The sequence below is a fragment of the Herpailurus yagouaroundi genome, unplaced genomic scaffold (assembly GCF_014898765.1).
Source record: "Herpailurus yagouaroundi ecotype Mexico unplaced genomic scaffold, PumYag 189, whole genome shotgun sequence".
NCBI lineage: Eukaryota > Metazoa > Chordata > Mammalia > Carnivora > Felidae > Herpailurus > Herpailurus yagouaroundi.
Genome location: NW_024412420.1, coordinates 18,105,934 through 18,124,025, shown reverse-complemented (window position 1 = coordinate 18,124,025; position 18,092 = coordinate 18,105,934). Strand labels below are relative to the sequence as shown.

The window sequence follows — 18,092 nt, the reverse complement described above, 5'->3', positions numbered from 1 at the left end:
TCTTCCCAGGCCCTCTGCACCCATCTCCTTGCCCACCTGAGGCCCCGAAGCTGGTGTCTGGACCCCACACTGGGGTACCAAGTCCTGTCCGATTCAGAGAACCAGGCTCAGTGCCAGGAGCTGCAGACACAGAACAAGACATTGTCCCTTCACGCAGGGAGTCGGGATGGTGCCTGTCCCTTTCACCCGAGTGTAAGCCCAAACCTCCTTCACTGTTGGGACCTGTCAACAGGAGGGACCCCGCTTTTCCCCCTGGGTCCTCCCACCCCCAGCCATCAGCTCGGCCCCCACAGGGGACTTTGTCACCAGAGGGGGTGGGGCATGCTGCTAACTTAGCAGTCCTCCATCTCAGGCCCCTGCTCATCTGTCTCCCAGTTTTCCCAGGAATGTCCCTCTCTGTCTCTTAGCTAAGCTCGGGGGATCCTGGTTCCCAGACAGAATCTAGTTCATGGTTGTCTTCCCCTCCTCCGTGGTTCTTTTGTGAAGAGGGACCTCGGAGAGCTTGGGATGGAGGTTGTAGGGGGAGGAAGCGACCAGAGTCCCCCCCCCCCCCCACTCCAAGGGCCTGGAGACCATGGCTGTATTTTCTAGCTCTCCTTAAGTGTTCCCTTCAACTCGCCTACAGCCTTCCCACCCCTGTTCCCTGGAGCATCCTGTCCATTTGGAGGACCACTGGATTGGAAATAACAGGCTGCCTGCCAGCCCTCTCCTCCCACCAGGGACACATCTGGCCCCTGCCTCTCACCCTCCCAGAGGGACTCAGTCAGGCAGGGAGACAGAGGGGAGCAGGGAGCAGAACAGATCGGGGAAAGCAATTAAAAAGCAGGTCTCAGGGTTAGAGGCTGGAAAGTGGGGGGCAGGCTGAAGCGCCCGGGAGGGTGGGGAGAGGCGGGGAGAAAAAGGGTCCAAGTTTATTAACCCCAGGGCCGCAGCCTGGCCCCTGGGTCTGTGAAGGTGAGTGAGCTGATGCCTCCAACCACGAGCTGACAGCGGCCAGGAAAGAGGAAGGGGAAGGAGTCTGGGGGTTCATCCAGGAGCTGGGCCACTTCCCAGCCACAGGAGTTGGGCACTTCTCACCAGCAGAGCTGGCTTGGCACAGGCTGACAGATGACAGGAGAAGGAACCAGCCAGGGCCTGAGGTAGCCATTCTCCGGCTAAAAGGGGAGACAGTCCCTGCCCTCAAGGAGCTCCTGTCTGACGGTGAACCATGAGTGCTTGCATCAGGGAGCTCCCATCCAAGAAGAGAGGGTGTCCTGAGGGACCATATTGTTAGGGAGACTCCATTCTGATGGAAAGATATAGGTCCTAACATCAGGAAGCCCCTATCCATGGGGCCCCTCTCCTTGGGAAGCCTCAGGCTGAGGTGCAGGAGAGACCCACTCCGATGGGACATGTTGACACACTAAGATCTTCTCACAGTGGAGCGGGCGACTCGATCTGCGGGTCGTGAGTTCGAGCCCCACGTTGGGTGTGGAGCCTACTTGAGAAAGATAAAATAAAATATAAAAACACCAGAGCTTCTCAAGCCAATGGAGTTGTGGGCCTCAAGTCTACGGCTGGGGAAGGGCAAGGATGGAGGGACAGAGCCCCTGGGGGGAGTCAGGGAGGCGGGAAAGCAAGCTGGGAACTGCTACTCCGGGGTAGTCAGAGGTAATTCACACCTGTCTCCTGGCAGCCCCAAAGCCACACACAACTCGTGGTCTGGGGGCAAATGGTGTTGCCTCCTATGCTCTCTTCACTGGCTGGTGCCCCCTGTGTCCTCTCCATACTCCCAGGTAACTGTCCTGGGGAGGTACCTATACACTGTCCCTTCCCCACCCCCAGTGGAGCTAACAAGACATGCCAGCGCCCCCTGGAGGACCCAGCTCTGGCCCCTCTAGGCCCGCCCCATTGCTAACGTGTAAATAGGTAAAGCACCAGGGACGTGTTATTAAATGGAGTCTATGGTTTGTAGAGCAACTGCTGTGTCCGGCTTTCACTGACTTTATCCTCACAGCCACCTTGGAAGTAAGTGCGGCGAGTCCCCATTTTACAGGTGTGGAAATGGAGACTCGGAGAAAGTTCGTGAAGTCATCCAAGATCACATAGCCATTGAATGCCCATGGCCTTGCTCTCCTCTAGAGGGCACTGTCATAGCAGTTAGAAGCAACTCAAGAGAATAAATGGAGTGATCCCTCTGGGTGATACAAATGTGGGTTTTAGAAACTCTACCCACAGCTGTGAGACCCATGTTCTCTCCTCTGCGGCGCCCTGCTGTTTCTTGAACCTGGGCAGCTGCGCAGTGCCATCTAGTGGCCACCAGGGCCTGGTTCCCTTCCTCGGGGTCGGGGCCCACATGGGATGGATGGACTCAGTAGTGGCCAAGGAGTCCACCAGAGAGACCCAAGTTCTCTTCATCCCACCCACGCTTGCTGACTGCCATGCTGTGCCAGGCACTGAGAACTGGGCAGGGGCACAAGGAGAGCCAGTGGGCAGCAGTCTAGTGGCTTGAATTAGAAGCTGGCAAATTTAGAAAACGCTAGGCATCTGGTGTGTGGGTTGAGGCCAGGTGTGCTATTGATCTGTCCCAGGAGGCACTTGGGCCCTGTAAGCAGGAGGGCATCCTGGCAGATTCTGACACAGGGGAGGGGCATAGGGGGTGGGAGACCATCTTGTCCCCACCTTGGCTTGAAGTGGGGGCACATCTTGGCTGAAGGCCCTGCAGAGGGACATCCAGGCATCCTCTCTCCAAGGCCTGCAGCTTTCTGTTGTCTATCCAGAAATCAGTCTAGGGATTGGCTTGAGGTTTCGGATGGTGAGGCCCTTAGATTAGGGAGGCAAGAGAGGAGGGGCCGCAGAGATGGGGCCTCAGCCAGGCCAGAAGGATGGGAGTAGTGGGGGATGTTGGGAGCTGCATGTGTTTGAAGCAACTGGGCTGCATAGTGGGATCTAGAACAGAGAGAGGGAGAGAGAGAGGCGGGGCGGGGGATGAGTGTGTGTCTAACAATAAAGCTTGGGCAAATGAATGCATACAGTGGAGAGCCATGCAGCTGTTAAGATGATGATGTAGATAAATATTTATTGATATGTAAAGATGTTCACAACATATTGCTGAGTAAAAAAAAAAACAAATTACAAAATAATTTGTACGGCATGAGCCCACTTGTAAAAAAAAAAAACAAGAATTTATAGATGTGGGGGGAAATCTGGTAGTGTTTATTATCTCCAGGTGGCAAAATCATGGCTAATTGAACTTTTTTGTTTTGCTTATCTGTGTTTTCTGATTTTTTCACGATGAATGTGTGATATAAAATAATGAAAGTTTGGCAAATGACCACAACCAGCCTGGGTCTTGTGTGGACATCTTCGGATGGTTAAGGGCTGGGCGTGGGGGATGGGTCTAGGGTCAGATGGAGGTTGAAGATGGAGCGAGAAGCCTGGGTGACACAGGTCCAGGGCAGGTGGCCGAAGCGGGTGAAGGGGGGCCTCCTTCTGCTGCTGCCCAAGTGCTGTGTCACACACACACAGGTGCGATTCAGTGAGCCTCACTGCCAAGCCCTTCCTGCTCTTGTGACATCTTTTCCCTCCAAGATGGCTTTGCACTCCCTTCAACTAGATTTTACTGGAACGGAGAGAGAAGTCCGCACACTGTGACTTGCCCGGCAAGCTGGAAGGACAGCCGCTCCCAGACACAGAGAATAGTGGGGACGAGGGTTTGCCCTCAGTCTTGTTCTTCTTGTAATGTCCCCTGACCTTTCCCAGCTCCCCAATCCTCAGCAGGATCAAAAGTCATGGGGCGTCCCCTCCTCAAGATTTCCCTTCCCATGTTACTGCTCAGGTCCAGGATCAGGTGTGGCTGAAGACTTAGGGACCCTCGCCTCCCCTCTCTGTGCTGGGACTCACAGGGGAAACCTCGGCAAGCAGCCCATAACATGCCCGAATGGAGAGCATCTACCCAGTGTGGGGTAAGAGGCATTGCCCGGACTGGAGCTCAGGGGTGTGAGCGGGCTCTGGGAGCTGGCGAGGGGGCAGGCAGCCAGGCCTTGTCTACAGAGCTGGAGACCTGGCAGAGCTGGACTGGCCGCCCCCTGCCACCCCAGGGCCTTCTCCTTGTGCCCACTGAATGACTCACCTTGGCACAGACACAATAGTCAGGGATGGGCACAGAGCCTGCTCCCCACTGCACCCCAGCCCCCTCAGATGCTTCCGAGAAGCTCTTTGAGCTGGGGGCTTGGGCTGTACTCTGCCTAACAGCCTGGCATCTTGGGATAAAGACAACACAGCCCCCCAGGGGCTGCCCTCTCTGAGTGGCGCCCTGACCAGTGGTGGAAAACAAGGCTCTATTCAGCAAGTGCCCAGGAGAAGGGATCAGAGGCCCAGGCATGGGCATGGGCAGCAGGGGGGTGGGGAGAGGAAGGCTGCCCGCTTCCCAGAAGTCCAAGGACACAGATGAGTGAGGGGCCTGGGTGAGGCTCTGGCCCTGAGGGATCAGAACAGAAGCGGGGGGTGGATCTGAAGCGTCAGGCTATAGGGCGCAGGCCCTGGGCTACCTAGTATGGGCCCAGCGGCTCCTGGGTTCCCAAACTGACCCATCCCCAGAGACCTTTCCCATCCTTTCAGCCAGATGCGTGGGAACTCGAAGGAGATAAATCTCCAATGTGAAAGTGAGGTGAGGGGTGGCTAGAGAAACAGGGTGATGTAGGAACAAAGACAGGAGCCGGGACAGCCAGCTCATCCATAACTGCTTTGTGCAGCTGTCAAGGCCGGCTCCGGGCAGGGGTGCAGAGAGGCTGAGCAAGGGGGACAGGAGTCCGGTGGGACCGAGGCAGGAGCTTAAGTGTGGCCCAGGGAGAAGGCCAGGGAATGCAGCCTCTGCCTCTCTTGCCCCCTCGGGGGTTCCACGTTCCCTCCATCACCCCCCCCCCCCCCACTGCTAGACAGGGACTTTCACTGACCTTCTAGACAAAGGGCTGGTGTCCAACTGCAGCCCACAGCCCCAGACTTTCAGGGAAAGGGGAGAAAGCAGGAACGTGGGATGCCTGTGTTCCGAGGGGAGGAGTCCAACAGTCTGCTAGGAATGGGGCTAGGCAGGAAACTGTAACTGGAGGCTGCTTCTGGAGGCTGTGGAGGAACTGGGTTTGTTCTTTGCCAAAGTCCCAGCACTTAGCGGCCACTTGAAGCGGGAGTGCTGAGTAGGGAAGGCCTGGGTTATGGGATCTCAGAAGTGGAAAGCAGGTCAGAGGTCATCTGGTCCAGCTCTTTCTTGGCCCACTTTCCCAGAGAAAGGGCCTCCTCACCCAGTGGTCAGGGCCCCAGACCCAGCATCCGGCCCCAGGCACTGCCCACTAGTACCTCTGTCTGTGTCCGGGCTGGGGCTGGCGTGCCCAGGAGGCCCTGCCTCTGGGCACAGTGACCTCGGTGGGGTGAGAAGAGCTCTCCCCATGGCCGAGCTGTCACCCAGCCCCTCCCCCTCAGGCTATGCCAGGGGGCGTTGCCAGGGGCAGCTTGGGCGGTGCCAGGCCGGCCCACGCCTCCATAAAGCCGTCGCTTCCCAGGAGCGGACAGAGCTGGGCCAGCATGGAGAGGAGACGGGTCACCTCAGCCGTTCGCCGCTCCTACGTCTCCTCCTCGGAGATGGTGGGGGGAGGCCTGGCCTCCGGCCGCCGTCTGGGGCCGGGCACCCGCCTCTCCCTGGCTCGGATGCCGCTTCCGCTCCCGGCCCGGGTGGACTTCTCCCTGGCCGGGGCCCTCAACACCGGCTTCAAGGAGACCCGGGCCAGTGAGCGGGCAGAGATGATGGAGCTCAATGACCGCTTCGCCAGCTACATTGAGAAGGTGCGCTTCCTGGAGCAGCAGAACAAGGCGCTGGCTGCGGAGCTGAACCAGCTGCGGGCCAAGGAGCCCACCAAGCTGGCCGACGTCTACCAGGCTGAGCTGCGGGAGCTAAGGTTTCGGCTCGACCAACTCACCGCCAACAGCGCCCGGCTCGAGGTCGAGAGAGACAATCTGGCGCAGGACCTGGGCACCCTGAGGCAGAAGTGAGGAGCGGGTCCAGGGAGAGGGACCACATGAACAGGGAAGATGCCCCCCGCCAGCTCCAGCAGGAGTGACTGTGGGCCAGCCGGGTCTCGGGCAGGGGGCTCTGCCTCCATGGTCCTCGGCCCCTCTGTTGCCCCACCTCTGGGAGGCAAGGGCTGTCCTCGCTCCCCAAGATGACCGGAGGGCCCTGGGAGGGGGCTTAGAGTCTCAGGGACCTGATTCCCAAAGACCTCTTTGCACCTCCCCACTGGGTGGGGAAAGACCCACCCAAAGACCCCTTTGCACCTACCTCCCCACTGGGTGCACTCTCAGCACCTCCCCACTGGGGCAAGCTCTGTGGGAAGAGTCAGGGACCCCACAGGCAGGGTCTCTGCACTTCATTCACGGCAGGGCCTGGTGGCCTTGTGGAGCCCAGGTCCGTACAGAGGAGGAACGGGAAAAGAAGACTGGTGCGCACTAGGGGGACTGGGCTCTGGGGGAAAGGAGGTGAGGGAGAGAGCAGGCAGGCCTGGCTTCAGAACACAGGTGATGCTGCCTGTCACCTGCTTATGACCCTGGTCAGGCCACTTCAGCTTGCAGAGCTATGAAGCAGAGATTCTAATAAAACTCATTTCCAAAAGTCAGAGGAAACCCCAGGGACACGGTGTTTTGCTGAGCTGGCAGGGCATGCGTGTGTGCCCTCAAGTGCAGGAGGATGAGTGTGTTTGTGCATGCGGCAGTGAGTGTGCGCCGGCAGAGGGGCCTGTGTGAGCAGGAGCAGGTGCACCAACCTCGATAAGGCACCTCAGTAATGAGTTAAAGCAAAGGCCCTTGTCTGCTCACCCTCCTGGTCAAGGCTCTGTCTAGGACCCTCTGTCCCTCACTTCTCTTGCCATTCCACTGGTCCTGGGGGTGGGGGGAGGGGGTAGAGGGTCTCTCTGGCAGCCACCTCCAGGGAGACTGGGGCAGGGGTCCAAGATCCTCAGAAGAGCCTGGACCCAGGAATGTGTCCCCTTACCCCAGGCTCCAGGATGAAACCAACCTGAGGCTGGAGGCTGAAAACAACCTGGCCACCTATCGACAGGTCAGGGGGGTGGGAGGGGCAAGGGAGGGGGGTAAGGGGTTGAGGGCAGCTCACCCAAGCACAGCCCCCAAGCCCAGCCCTCCAGAGCAATGTGCTGCTCTCCCCAGCCACAGAAGGTGGGATCAGACAAGGCTAGGGAGTGGGGAAGAGGAGTCTGGGGTCCCAGCAGCCTTTTGCACCCTCCCTACTCCAGGAAGCAGATGAAGCCACCCTAGCCCGTCTGGATCTGGAGAGGAAGATTGAATCTCTGGAGGAGGAAATCCGGTTTTTGAGGAAGATCCATGAGGAGGTAAGGCCAACACCGAGGTTGAAGCCGATGGAGACAGAGAGGGTGAGATTGAGAAATACACAAAGACAGACAGAACAAAAGTGAGAGAGACAGAGAGACAGAGAGACAGACAGGCTGAGGGAGACAGAGACAAGAGAGCATCCTCAGCCCCTGGTAAGATTCTCACACACTCACCCCACTTGCTGAGAATCATAACAGGCCTTGTCTCTCTCATTTTTTATTTCACTACAGCCCCGTGAGGTAGGAACCCTTCCAGTACTATCTCCTTCTCACAGAGGAGGAGACTGAAGCCCAGAGAGGTTAAAGAACTTGCTGAGGTCACACAGTCAGTCTCTCTGACATCACCCCCACTGCCACCTGTCTCCATTTAAGTGAAAGCTATTTATTTATTTTTTTTTAAATTTTTTTTTTTCAACGCTTATTTATTTTTGGGACAGAGAGAGACAGAGCATGAACGGGGGAGGAGCAGAGAGAGAGGGAGACACAGAATCGGAAACAGGCTCCAGGCTCCGAGCCATCAGCCCAGAGCCTGACGCGGGGCTCGAACTCACGGACCGCGAGATCGTGACCTGGCTGAAGTCGGACGCTTAACCGACTGCGCCACCCAGGCGCCCCTAAAGCTATTTATTTTTAAAAGACACCACTGAGCTCTGACTTCAGATTACGGATTAGGAATCCACAACTCCATGGAACCTGGAAACCCACAGGCACACTTGCAGTGCTCCTGCCTGGCCAAACCTGGGAGGACCATGAGGCCCCCAAATGACCCTCTGCCTCACCTAGCCCGTGCCATGCCACTGCCTCTAACTAGGACTGTCCCATTTCCCTTAGCCAATGTCAGGGTCCACGGGGCAGGCAGACAAGGGCATAGCATTGTGGGGAAACCCCAGCTGCGGCCTGGGCCCAAGCCCTGGCATCCCTTCTCTCATCCTGGCCAGGAGGTGCAGGAACTTCAGGAGCAGCTGGCCCGGCAGCAGATCCATGTGGAGATGGACGTGGCCAAGCCGGACCTCACGGCAGCCCTGAGAGAGATCCGCACGCAGTACGAGGCAATGGCGGCCAGCAACATGCATGAGGCAGAGGAGTGGTATCGGTCCAAGGTAGCCCTGACTGTGGGCCAGCCTGCCTCCTCCAGGCAGCCCTCCTGGCTCCATACAAAAGAATGGGGGAATGGGGTGGAGAAGGCTGGGAGAGGATCCTCTTCGGGTGATTGACCTTCACCAGAGACGTGAGGTGGCTTCCCCAGGGCCACACAGATGTCATAACTTCCAATAAGTACTTATCATGACTGTTAATTATCATTATTACTGTTCCTGCTACTATTATTGCTAGCCAACATTGTTGTATGCCAGGCCCTGTGCTTTGCAGGCATTATCTTACTCACTATGAAGAAGGTACTATTCTTTGACAGATGAGAGAATTGGAGTCCAGAGAGGTTAACTAATTTGCCCAAAGTCACACGGTTCCTAAATGGTAGAACTGGGTGTCTAACCCTACCCATTGCCCTTGGGAGCCTTCATTCTTGATGCCTCTGTTGTGTCCTGGGTTACTGAGCATCCACTGCCTGTCAGCACTCCCCAGGACACAGAGACATGTTCGACCAGGGAGATGTGATGTGCACCCAAATATGGTGTCCAGAGAGAACACTGCTGGGCAGAGTTTATATGCGGGTGGGTGGATATTGTCGAAGGGAGGGCATTTGGGCTCGGCAAGACTAGCAGCCTAAGGACCTGAAGAGAAGAGGGAAGGGGTATTCTGAGTGCAAGAAAGCACGGAGGGGCAGTGGCCCGGGGATGCTAGTCCAGGGTCCAAGCTGAGGAGTATCAGTGGCAGAAGCCAGTGATGGTTCTGGGCAGGTCAAGGCCTGATGGAGCCATGAGAGCTTCACTCCAAGTTGGGGGGAGAGAGGGCTATTAGAACCTGGGGTTCTGCTCACCAGAACCCCCTGTCCACAGCAGAGGAGGACAGCGTTCAGGCTCCTGGATAGAGCTGCCAACCCAGGAGATTCTGGATTCTGTGGCAAATACCATCTGTTCAGTTGTCCCCTGCCCAAGCACTGTGCTCAGTGAGGGAGACCTACAGGGCGTTGTGTGCCCTCCCTCCCTGGGTCTCCGTCTATGGGAATAATCCCACCCAGAGCCAAAGTCCTGGGGGAGACCTGGACACCAAGCCTGGGGTCCTGCCCATCTCCCTGATTTCCCAGAGACCATGCCTTCCCACCCGCCCAGCCGTGCGCCCCAGACGTGCAGCCCAGCCGCGCCCCCGCTTAGGATCCTCTCCCCACTAGTTTGCAGACCTGACCGACGCCGCAGCCCGCAACGCTGAGCTGCTCCGCCAGGCCAAGCACGAGGCCAACGACTACCGGCGCCAGCTACAGGCCTTGACCTGCGACCTGGAGTCCTTGCGCGGCACAGTGAGCGCGGGGCCTCAGCGGGTGTGGGCAAGCCGGAGGGGGGACCTGCAACCCTTGCAGCCTTGCAGCCTGGAGAGAAGGGCCAGGGGCGGGCACCAGGACTGAGGGCTGGGGCTCTGAAAAGTTACTTGGCGGTTGGGGGGGGGGGGGGGCAGAGGCAGGGTAGGGGTCCTGGCTGGGATGGGTGGGGGTGGTGTGACTCTACCCCGAGGCACCAGCCCGCTCCACCCACAGAACGAGTCCTTGGAGAGGCAGATGCGGGAGCAGGATGAGCGCCACGCACGGGAGGCGGCAAGTTACCAGGAGGCACTGACCCGGCTGGAGGAGGAGGGGCAGAGCCTCAAAGACGAGATGGCAAGGCATCTGCAGGAGTACCAGGACCTGCTGAACGTCAAGCTGGCCCTGGACATCGAGATCGCCACCTACAGGAAGCTGCTGGAGGGCGAGGAGAACCGGTGAGCCCTAGGGAGTCAATCCTCCCTGCTGCCCCTCCCTGGTCTCTCCTTGCTCCTTTCAGGGACTGCCTTATACAGCCTGCGTCCAGTCCCCTCCTATCCCCGTACCCAGCACAGTGCTGGCCTAACACACAGTTATATTCCATAAATGTTTGGTGAATGAATGAATGCATTCAGTTCAATCCATGAGATCCCAGGGCAAGGACTTGGGTCACCCCCCAAACTAAAAGGCTCACTCCCCACCCTCCCAATGAAGACTGAACTTCTTTTCCCTCGACTGACCTCTTTTGCCTCCTCGGAACTTTCTTCACCACTTCCTCCTCCCTTCTGCCATCTTCTGGGCCTCCACTGTCCTTCCAAAAGACACGTTCCCCTCCCAGACAATACCCCAGCCCCCTGCAGACTCTTGCAGCCCCAGAGAGCATGTTGGCTGCTGGGGAAATCCAGGAGATGGGCTGAGCCTTTCCTGGCAAGGAGAAGGGCCTCAGGCTGTCACGATAACCCTGGACCGGGACCTGACCTGGGGATGACCTTGGGCAGCCCAGTCACTCTTCTCCCTTTGCTGTGTTTCAGCATCACTATTCCCGTGCAGACCTTCTCCAACCTGCAGATCCGAGGTCAGTAGAGCAGGGCCCTGTGGGCAGGGTGTTGGATTCCCGCTTCCTGCCCCGTGTGGGCTGCTGCTCTGGCGTGGGGCCAAGGACCAGGGCATAGGGGCCCAGGGGGCCTTCATAATTCACCACAGAGCTTCCAGCCAGAACACAGTATCCCAGGGCATTCCAGGTGGGGCCCGCAGCTGCTCCTGTCCTGCTCTGCCCTGTGTCCTGCTCCCTAACCCTGCACCCCATCCTATAGCAGAACCGGGTGAAGGTCTCAACCTCTGTCCTATCCGCAGATCCCTGAGCAAGCTCTGCTCCTCTCAGTGTTTTATGTTTATGTTTTTGTTTTTTAACTGCTTGTCACTACAGGGGGCAAAAGCACCAAAGAAGGGGAAAGTCACAAGGTCACAAGACATCTCAAAAGGCTCACAATACAAGTTATACCAATACAGGCTCACCAGATTGTAAATGGAGCCCCGCCGGCTCTCGGTTAGCAGCCTGCCTCTCAGACACAGTGCTTTTCTCAGCTTGTCGGGGAACGAGCCTCACCAAGCCCATTTTCCCTGCCCTCTCGGGCTTCCTCCTCCCAGGTTTTTCCCTAAAGGGCCAAACTTGTGTCATTTTCCCAGCAACCTCAGTGCCCAGCCCAGGACCTGGCACAGAGTAAATGTAGGTTAAACTAGCAGAGCTGGCTGGTGTTCAAAGTGATATGTCCTCTGGTGCTCAGATGAGATGCTCTGGGGCCTCTGAACAAACGCCAACCTCTGCCTTTCCTCTTCCTCATCACCGGGAGGCCCCTAGGGTCTTGCTGTGCCCAATGGCCAGGTTCTCTGCTTGATTCGTCTGTCCCCAAGGCTCCATGGCTCAGCTCAGGGCTGATTCAGCCCAGAGGATCATTTCCCCCTGGACTGCTGCTCTCGTAGTGGATAAAGTTTTATGCTCCCTGCTCTTAATTTTAAATATTAGTGTGACATGTTACATTTTCCTCTCGGGGGGGAGGGGGGACCTAAATGACTTCTTACTTGTAAGTGGCCCTCAAATGATTCTTGTCTAAGGAAAAAAAAAATCTTCTGCTCCAGAAATTTAGGAACACTAGATATGTGTATCCCCCAGGGCTTAGTTCAGTATCAGAAGTTTAACCAGGCAGAGTGGGTCGTCGAGGTAATATTGCCAGGTGCCAAACAGTAAAGGGTCAGTAGGGCCCAGAGAATTGGCAGAGGGAAGTAGAAGAGGGGAACAGGAACGGGAAAGGGACCCACGATTATTGAGCACTAATAACATGCTAGTCACTTAACATACATTATTTCAGTTAAAGGACTCCTCATTCCCACCTAGAGAAGTAGACCCCATCATCCCCATTTTGCAGATTAGGAAACTGAGGCTGGAAGAGGTAAATTAACTTGCCCACAGTCTTGTGGCTGAGCTGGGACTTGAGGTCTGGCCTGCCTGATTTCAAAGCTCATGTGCTCCTTCCTTGGCACAGTGCTGGGTGGTCAGAAAGCCAGGTGCCAGGTGACGGCTTGCAGAGGGACTGAAATGCAGCCAGGCCAGGAAAGTGAGCAGAGCACTGGATGGAGCATCCAGGCCTTGCTTAGCACCATGGGGACTTTGGGGGTCTTCATCCCCTTTGAAAAAGCCTAGGCCCGGGGCACCTGGGTGGCTCAGTCAGTTGAGCGTCCGACTCTTGATTTCAGCTCAGGTAATGATCCCAGGGTCATGGGATCAACCTCCACATTGGGCTCCACACTGAGTGTGGAGCCTGCTTGCATTTCTCTCTCTCTCTCTCTCTCTCTCTCTCTCTCTCTCTCTCCCTCTCTCTCCCCCTCTGCCCCTCTCCCTGGCTTGTGCTCTCTCCTCCTCTCTCTAAAATAAAAATAATATTTGAGGAGCGCACCTGTTGGGATGAGCACTGGGTGTTGTATGGAAACCAATTTGACAATAAATTTCATATTAAAAAATAATAACATAAAATTTAAAAAATAATAATAATGAAGGATCCTAGGCCCTCTCTGCCTGGTTGGGATAGACTTTCATACTCAATCCTCATGATTGTGGGTTTCATAGAGAAGTTGGGGGTGGGGGAAAATGTCTAGTGACCCAAGAGCCCACAGGCCTCTTGTCCCCATGTCTGCAGAAACCAGCCTGGACACCAAGTCCGTGTCAGAAGGCCACCTTAAGAGGAACATTGTGGTAAAGACCGTGGAGATGCGGGATGGAGAGGTAAGGAGGGCAGGCCTGAGACTCTGGCCCCATCAGGCTCTGGCTGCCTCCAGGAATTTTCGAAGCCAGGCTTTGGAAAAAAGCCTGAACTGGCACAGAGAAGGTTCTCAATCACTCGGAAAAGCTTCCCAGGGAGGCTCTGGAAGAGGGGAAGGAACCTGGATGTAATTCAGTTCCCTATCCCTTCCACTGGCAGTTCTAGGGAGCCTGGGTGCCTAGGCACTGACGGGTCTTCCCCCGTCTCACCCTGACTCAGATGCCCCCAGCACCAGGCCTGGGGGAGAGAAGAAGAAAATTAAAGTTAGCAGTTTTCACTCCCATCTTTCAGTCTGCAGCTTGATAAAAGGAACCCGCCAAAGGAAAGGGAAGAGGGGATTTGGCACAACCGCCTTGCCATCATGCCAGCAACAGTACTGGCTAATCTTACCATACCAGGCCACCATGTGCCAGGCATGGTGCTAAGTGCTTACAGGTGTTACCTCATTTCCTGACAAGTGCATGGGAGAATTCTGGTTCCCAGCATAGAAAAGAAAGACCCAGGAAAGCTGGGGACTTGTCTAAGGTCACATAGCCTAGCGGTAGTGGGCCTGATGTCTGTGTGGGCCCCTAACTAATGTGCTGTGCGCTTCTCTGTCCCCTGCAGGTCATTAAGGAGTCCAAGCAGGAGCACAAGGATGTGATGTGAGGCAGGACCCCCAAGGTGGCCCCTACCCGATAGTGTGAGAGGCCTGAGCAGGAGATGGGATTGCTGTCCCCGTCTCGGATAGCTGATTTCCCCAGACCCAAGTTCCCACCCACCCCAGCTGTTCCCCTCATCCCTCGGTCTCTATGCCAGCTCGCTGCCCTAAGCTCTGTCAGTACTAGGCCTGCACCCCCTGCCCCCTGCACCCAGTAACTCCAACTAACAAGGCACTCACCCCAAAGGGTGAGCAGCTTGGGTTAGAACTAGGAGGAAGGAGAGAAGTGGGGGAAGGTAGGGGCCCCAATAAATCACCTGGATTTCCCTACTCCCCGTTGTCATGGCAACTGTTGGCGGAGCCAGAGGTCCCTGAGGGTACCTGGGAAGTGGACCTTTGAGTGTCCTCGGGCTGCTGGAGAAGAAGGAGACCCTGGGACAGGAAAGGGAAATCCCCACAGAGGTTTCTTCTTCTAGACTGACCCTGAGCAGTCTGAGAGTGGGTGGGGCCATCCTGCCACCTGGAGTAATCACCGAACAGAATACCTGGCCTGCCCAGATCCCAGAAGGGCCTCCTGGGTGATGATTCAAGTGTCTCAGTCCCACTGAGCTGCCACGTGGGCACCCTGTCGGCATGCCATGGGCATGTGGGAGCTTGATTCTCAGGACTTGGGGGATCTATAGTGTAAGTGGAGAGGGAAGGGGTGCTGAGAAGGAGTAGAGGGGAGCTGCTTGACCTCTAGGTTGGGTACAGAGAGGTCAAGCCCAGGAGTCCTCCCTCCATAATGCTGGAGGGGAGGCAGGTGGAGATGGTGGAGGCCATTGGGATGATGCTAGACATCAGAGATGGGGGTTGTGGATGGCCAGTTACACTTGGCCTCTGGGTTGTGGGAATCATGGAAGTGACTCATCCCCTTGAAAATGCTGAAATAAGAGAGAGGGGGGCTGCTGGCCCCGGGGGCAGGGCACACCTTGTCCCAGTTCTAAAGGCTCCTTTCTTGCTGCATAATCCCTCCACCCAACCTCTAAGCCAACGCTGCTGCTGCCTCCAGACCCCAGCAAAGGCTGCTGAGTGAAGCCACTGCCACATATCTGACATTCTCCACCCTCCATGACCCACTGCTTTTCCCTAGCCCAAGCGCCTTTTATCAAATACAAAATGTATCCCCATATTGTAGGTAGCACCCTATTTTATAATTTAGAAAATGGGAGGCATGAGCAGAGTAAAGGCTCTGGTTTGTGTTCCTGCAGTCTGGAGGTGGGGCAGTGCAGGGCAGACACTTCCACCCAGAGCACCTGCACCGCTCCATGGGAAGATTGGGGTTGGGGTGGGCAGGCACAGGACTCTCTGTGTCCGGAAACAGGGCTGAGAGGGCCTGCTCCATGGTCCCCCTCACCCCGTTAAGGCCAGAGAAGTGAGAGTCCCTCCCTTTTTCTAAGACCTGGTGCCCTTTCCCCCTCCCTCCCAGCCACCCACTGTTGCTAACCTTCAACCTTGAGGGCACCATGCAGCCTTTAGTCACTGAAGTAAATAAAGACATTTGCTATGTCCTTCCCGGGAGTGGACTCAGATCTGTTCAGGAGAGGCTGGGGCTGGGGAAGGGGGCAGGAAGTAGCCTTGGACAAGATTCAACTTGCTTCTTATTACTGATCATCTTGAGACCCCAAACCCCATTTGTGGCAGCAGTCACAGGACAAATCCCACCTCCAATCCTGCTCCACATGGCAGCCCTGGTGCCCTTCCCCCCTCCCCCCTCCATCCCTCTACCCCTCTTCTCACCCAGTCCCCAGTCCTGGGAAAGCCCTAACTTTGACCTCCACTTTCCTCCTGCATTTTTCCCCATTCTAGTTTTTACCTTTATTCCTAAACCTGACATTTCTACCTGCCAGTCTGGGGTCAAGGTTGAGGAGGAAGGGAAAGAGGACAGGTACTAGGCTCCCTTTTCCTCTCCCTGCTGCCCCCAATTCAACCAGTACCCACTGGGCAATCCTCGAAGGCAAGAAAATAAAGCACCTCAAACACGATGCCAACATCAAAAAGGCTGTTTGATAAATATTACATTCACTTCTTCCTTCTCTGAGCATGATGTCAGAAGACGTGCACTCTGGCCACTTCTGTACCGGCCTCAGTCCCCTGTCTCCTACCTGCCTCAGGCTTCCCCACTTGCCAAGGAGCAGGTTGTAACTAACAGATTTATCCACACCCCCACCCCTTGCCACACGTCCCAGCCCAGGATGCCCACCCAGAGGCATCCGGTATCATTTAACAGACACATCTGAGTACAACTGGTCTTCAGAGCTGGGGAAGAGGGGGGCCTAGGGGGAGAAGTTGGGACAACAGCGAAATAAGTAACAGCAGCAACGACAGAGGTGAATGGCGACAAAGACTGCCGTGATGAACAGGTAGCCTATCAGGGTCAGTTCCACGGCGGAGCGAGTCTCAGGGTCCGAGAATGAGGGCCGGTAGCGGCCTTGAGACGTGACACCCAGTCGGAACCCAGCGACCTGCACCCCCTGCCGCCAGCAATAGTAGATGCCCCGGTCACTTAGCTGGGTGAAGCGGATGTGGAGATGGTTGCCGTGGTCGATGAACACCCTCATGGACCTGTTGACGCCCTTCAGGTACTGCGTTCGGTAGAGGTACTGGCGGTCCTTGTCCCAGGCCACGGCGTGCTCCGGCCGGGCCCCGGGACAGGAGATGATGAGTCCGTGGCCCAGCCTCTGCTGGTGGAACTGAATGGGCACCTGGGGCACCCAGGGCCGGCTGCCCACTTTGGACACGTAACTGAAGATGGCCATCACGCCCTGCTGGGTCGTCTTCTTCTCACAGGGCACCACGCAGCTCTGAACCAGTAGCTCGGGCGTATGCTCCCTGGCCATGGCCCGAAGCTTCCAGGGCACGGCCTGCGAACCACAGGACACCACATCGGGCAGCGTCTTCTGGTAGCGTGGGGAGAGATCTGGGCTCCTCAAGTAGCAGAGGCCAATGCGCCACTGCTCCCCACGGACCCCACAGCGGTCGCAGGGGGTCCACTCCCAGAAGGCGGTGAAGATGTGGAGGCTCCCACGGTGCTCGTCTGCAAAGGGTTCCTGGCCCAGGTCCTTGAAGGTGGCCACCATTCCCTCACCGCTCTGGATGTCCACATCATAGGCATAGAAGTAGTCCCCCTTGCGGGTGCCACAAAAATACAAGCCCGAGTCCTCGGGCTGGGCCCGGAAAACCAACAGGCTGAACATGCGGATGCTGAAGCGGACCAGCATGTCACTGCCCACGCGCGCCTGGGTTTCCTCTGTCAGCACCCGCCCATCGAAGTCTGTCAGCACTTTGGTGTGGCTGCTCCCTAGGTGTTTTTGATAGTACCAGACTACAGCAGACACCTCCTCAGGCTTGCAGCGGCAGGGAAGCTCAAAGCTCATGTCTGCCAGGTAGGCTGCGTTGTCAAATATCAGAAAAGCGGGGCAGGGGGTCCTCTGAAAGATGTCCTCTTTCTCCATGATTTCAAAGGCCTGGAGACTCCCCCACACCCACAGGAGCACCGTGGTGTGGGCCAGGTTCATGCCTGCAGGAGGCAATGGTCAGAGGGGGCAGGGCAAAACCAAGGCACTAAAGGTCTGGGCTTCTAGAAATCACTGTCAGGGTGAGAAAGGATTGGGCAGCCAGGAAGAGAAGCAAGAGTCTGCAGAGAAAGTGGCCAAAGGCCAGGCAATTTATTCCTAGCTGATGTACAGGATGCCCTTCTCCTGTTCCAGATAGGATCGTGAGGGAAAACCATTCTAGAACCTGGTCCTCTCCCCATTCTAGAACGCTGGCACTCACTCAAGAATGGGTCAGGGGAAACCGGAATGAGAAGTGCTAGAACAGGAAAATCTCTGCCTTCCTGCTCTAGGCCCTGCCTGGGTGCTTGGTGGAAAGGTTTTCTCTTTGGTTAATCCAGGAGTTGAGGAAAACCCACCTGCCTGCACATCTGGCCAGATGTGCAGCTTAGGAGGCTGGCCAGACCTAACCTGATTGCTTGGGGCTTTCCCAGGCCCAACCTGTACAGGAATTCAGTCCCTGAGGAAAATACCTTACTTCAAAGGAGGTAGCCTTTGATTATTTGTCGATTAAACGTCCAATCATTTGTTGGGGTATTCTTGTTAAGAGCTATGGAGATCAGTGTTTGTTTACCACAGAAGATTAATGATTTTGGTTTTTCCTTTTTTTTTTTTTTTTTTTTTTTTGAGTGGGGGCTTTAACTGATATAGCCAGCATCTGGTTGGGCCCACACTCATCTCTCATGGCCGTGGGCTAGGGGGTTGGCAGAGGAAGGGTGGGAAGCAAAACTCTTTCAAGTTCTTAGGCCCTTGACCATCCTGCTG

General features: G+C 56.3%; 2 protein-coding genes across 3 annotated transcripts; one reads left to right on the top strand and one right to left on the bottom strand.

The window, feature by feature from the left end:
- Positions 1 to 5,539: 5,539 nt before the first annotated feature.
- GFAP (glial fibrillary acidic protein) lies at positions 5,540 to 15,287 on the top strand. 2 transcript variants are annotated; one of them, XM_040497816.1, is made up of 10 exons: positions 5,540 to 6,017; positions 7,021 to 7,081; positions 7,275 to 7,370; positions 8,309 to 8,470; positions 9,658 to 9,783; positions 10,018 to 10,238; positions 10,812 to 10,855; positions 11,207 to 11,326; positions 12,972 to 13,057; positions 13,701 to 15,287. In XM_040497816.1, exons 1-10 carry the CDS (start codon positions 5,557 to 5,559, stop codon positions 13,740 to 13,742), a joined length of 1,419 nt encoding a protein of 472 aa, XP_040353750.1. In that variant the 5' UTR covers positions 5,540 to 5,556; the 3' UTR covers positions 13,743 to 15,287. The 2 variants fall into 2 exon arrangements, with proteins under 2 accessions (XP_040353750.1, XP_040353751.1); XM_040497817.1 differs by lacking the exon at positions 11,207 to 11,326.
- A 474-nt stretch (positions 15,288 to 15,761) lies between these two features.
- FAM187A (family with sequence similarity 187 member A) lies at positions 15,762 to 17,884 on the bottom strand. Its single transcript, XM_040497818.1, has one exon. The coding sequence runs from the start codon at positions 17,289 to 17,291 to the stop codon at positions 16,050 to 16,052; it is 1,242 nt and encodes a 413-aa protein (XP_040353752.1). The 5' UTR covers positions 17,292 to 17,884; the 3' UTR covers positions 15,762 to 16,049.
- Positions 17,885 to 18,092: the final 208 nt, after the last annotated feature.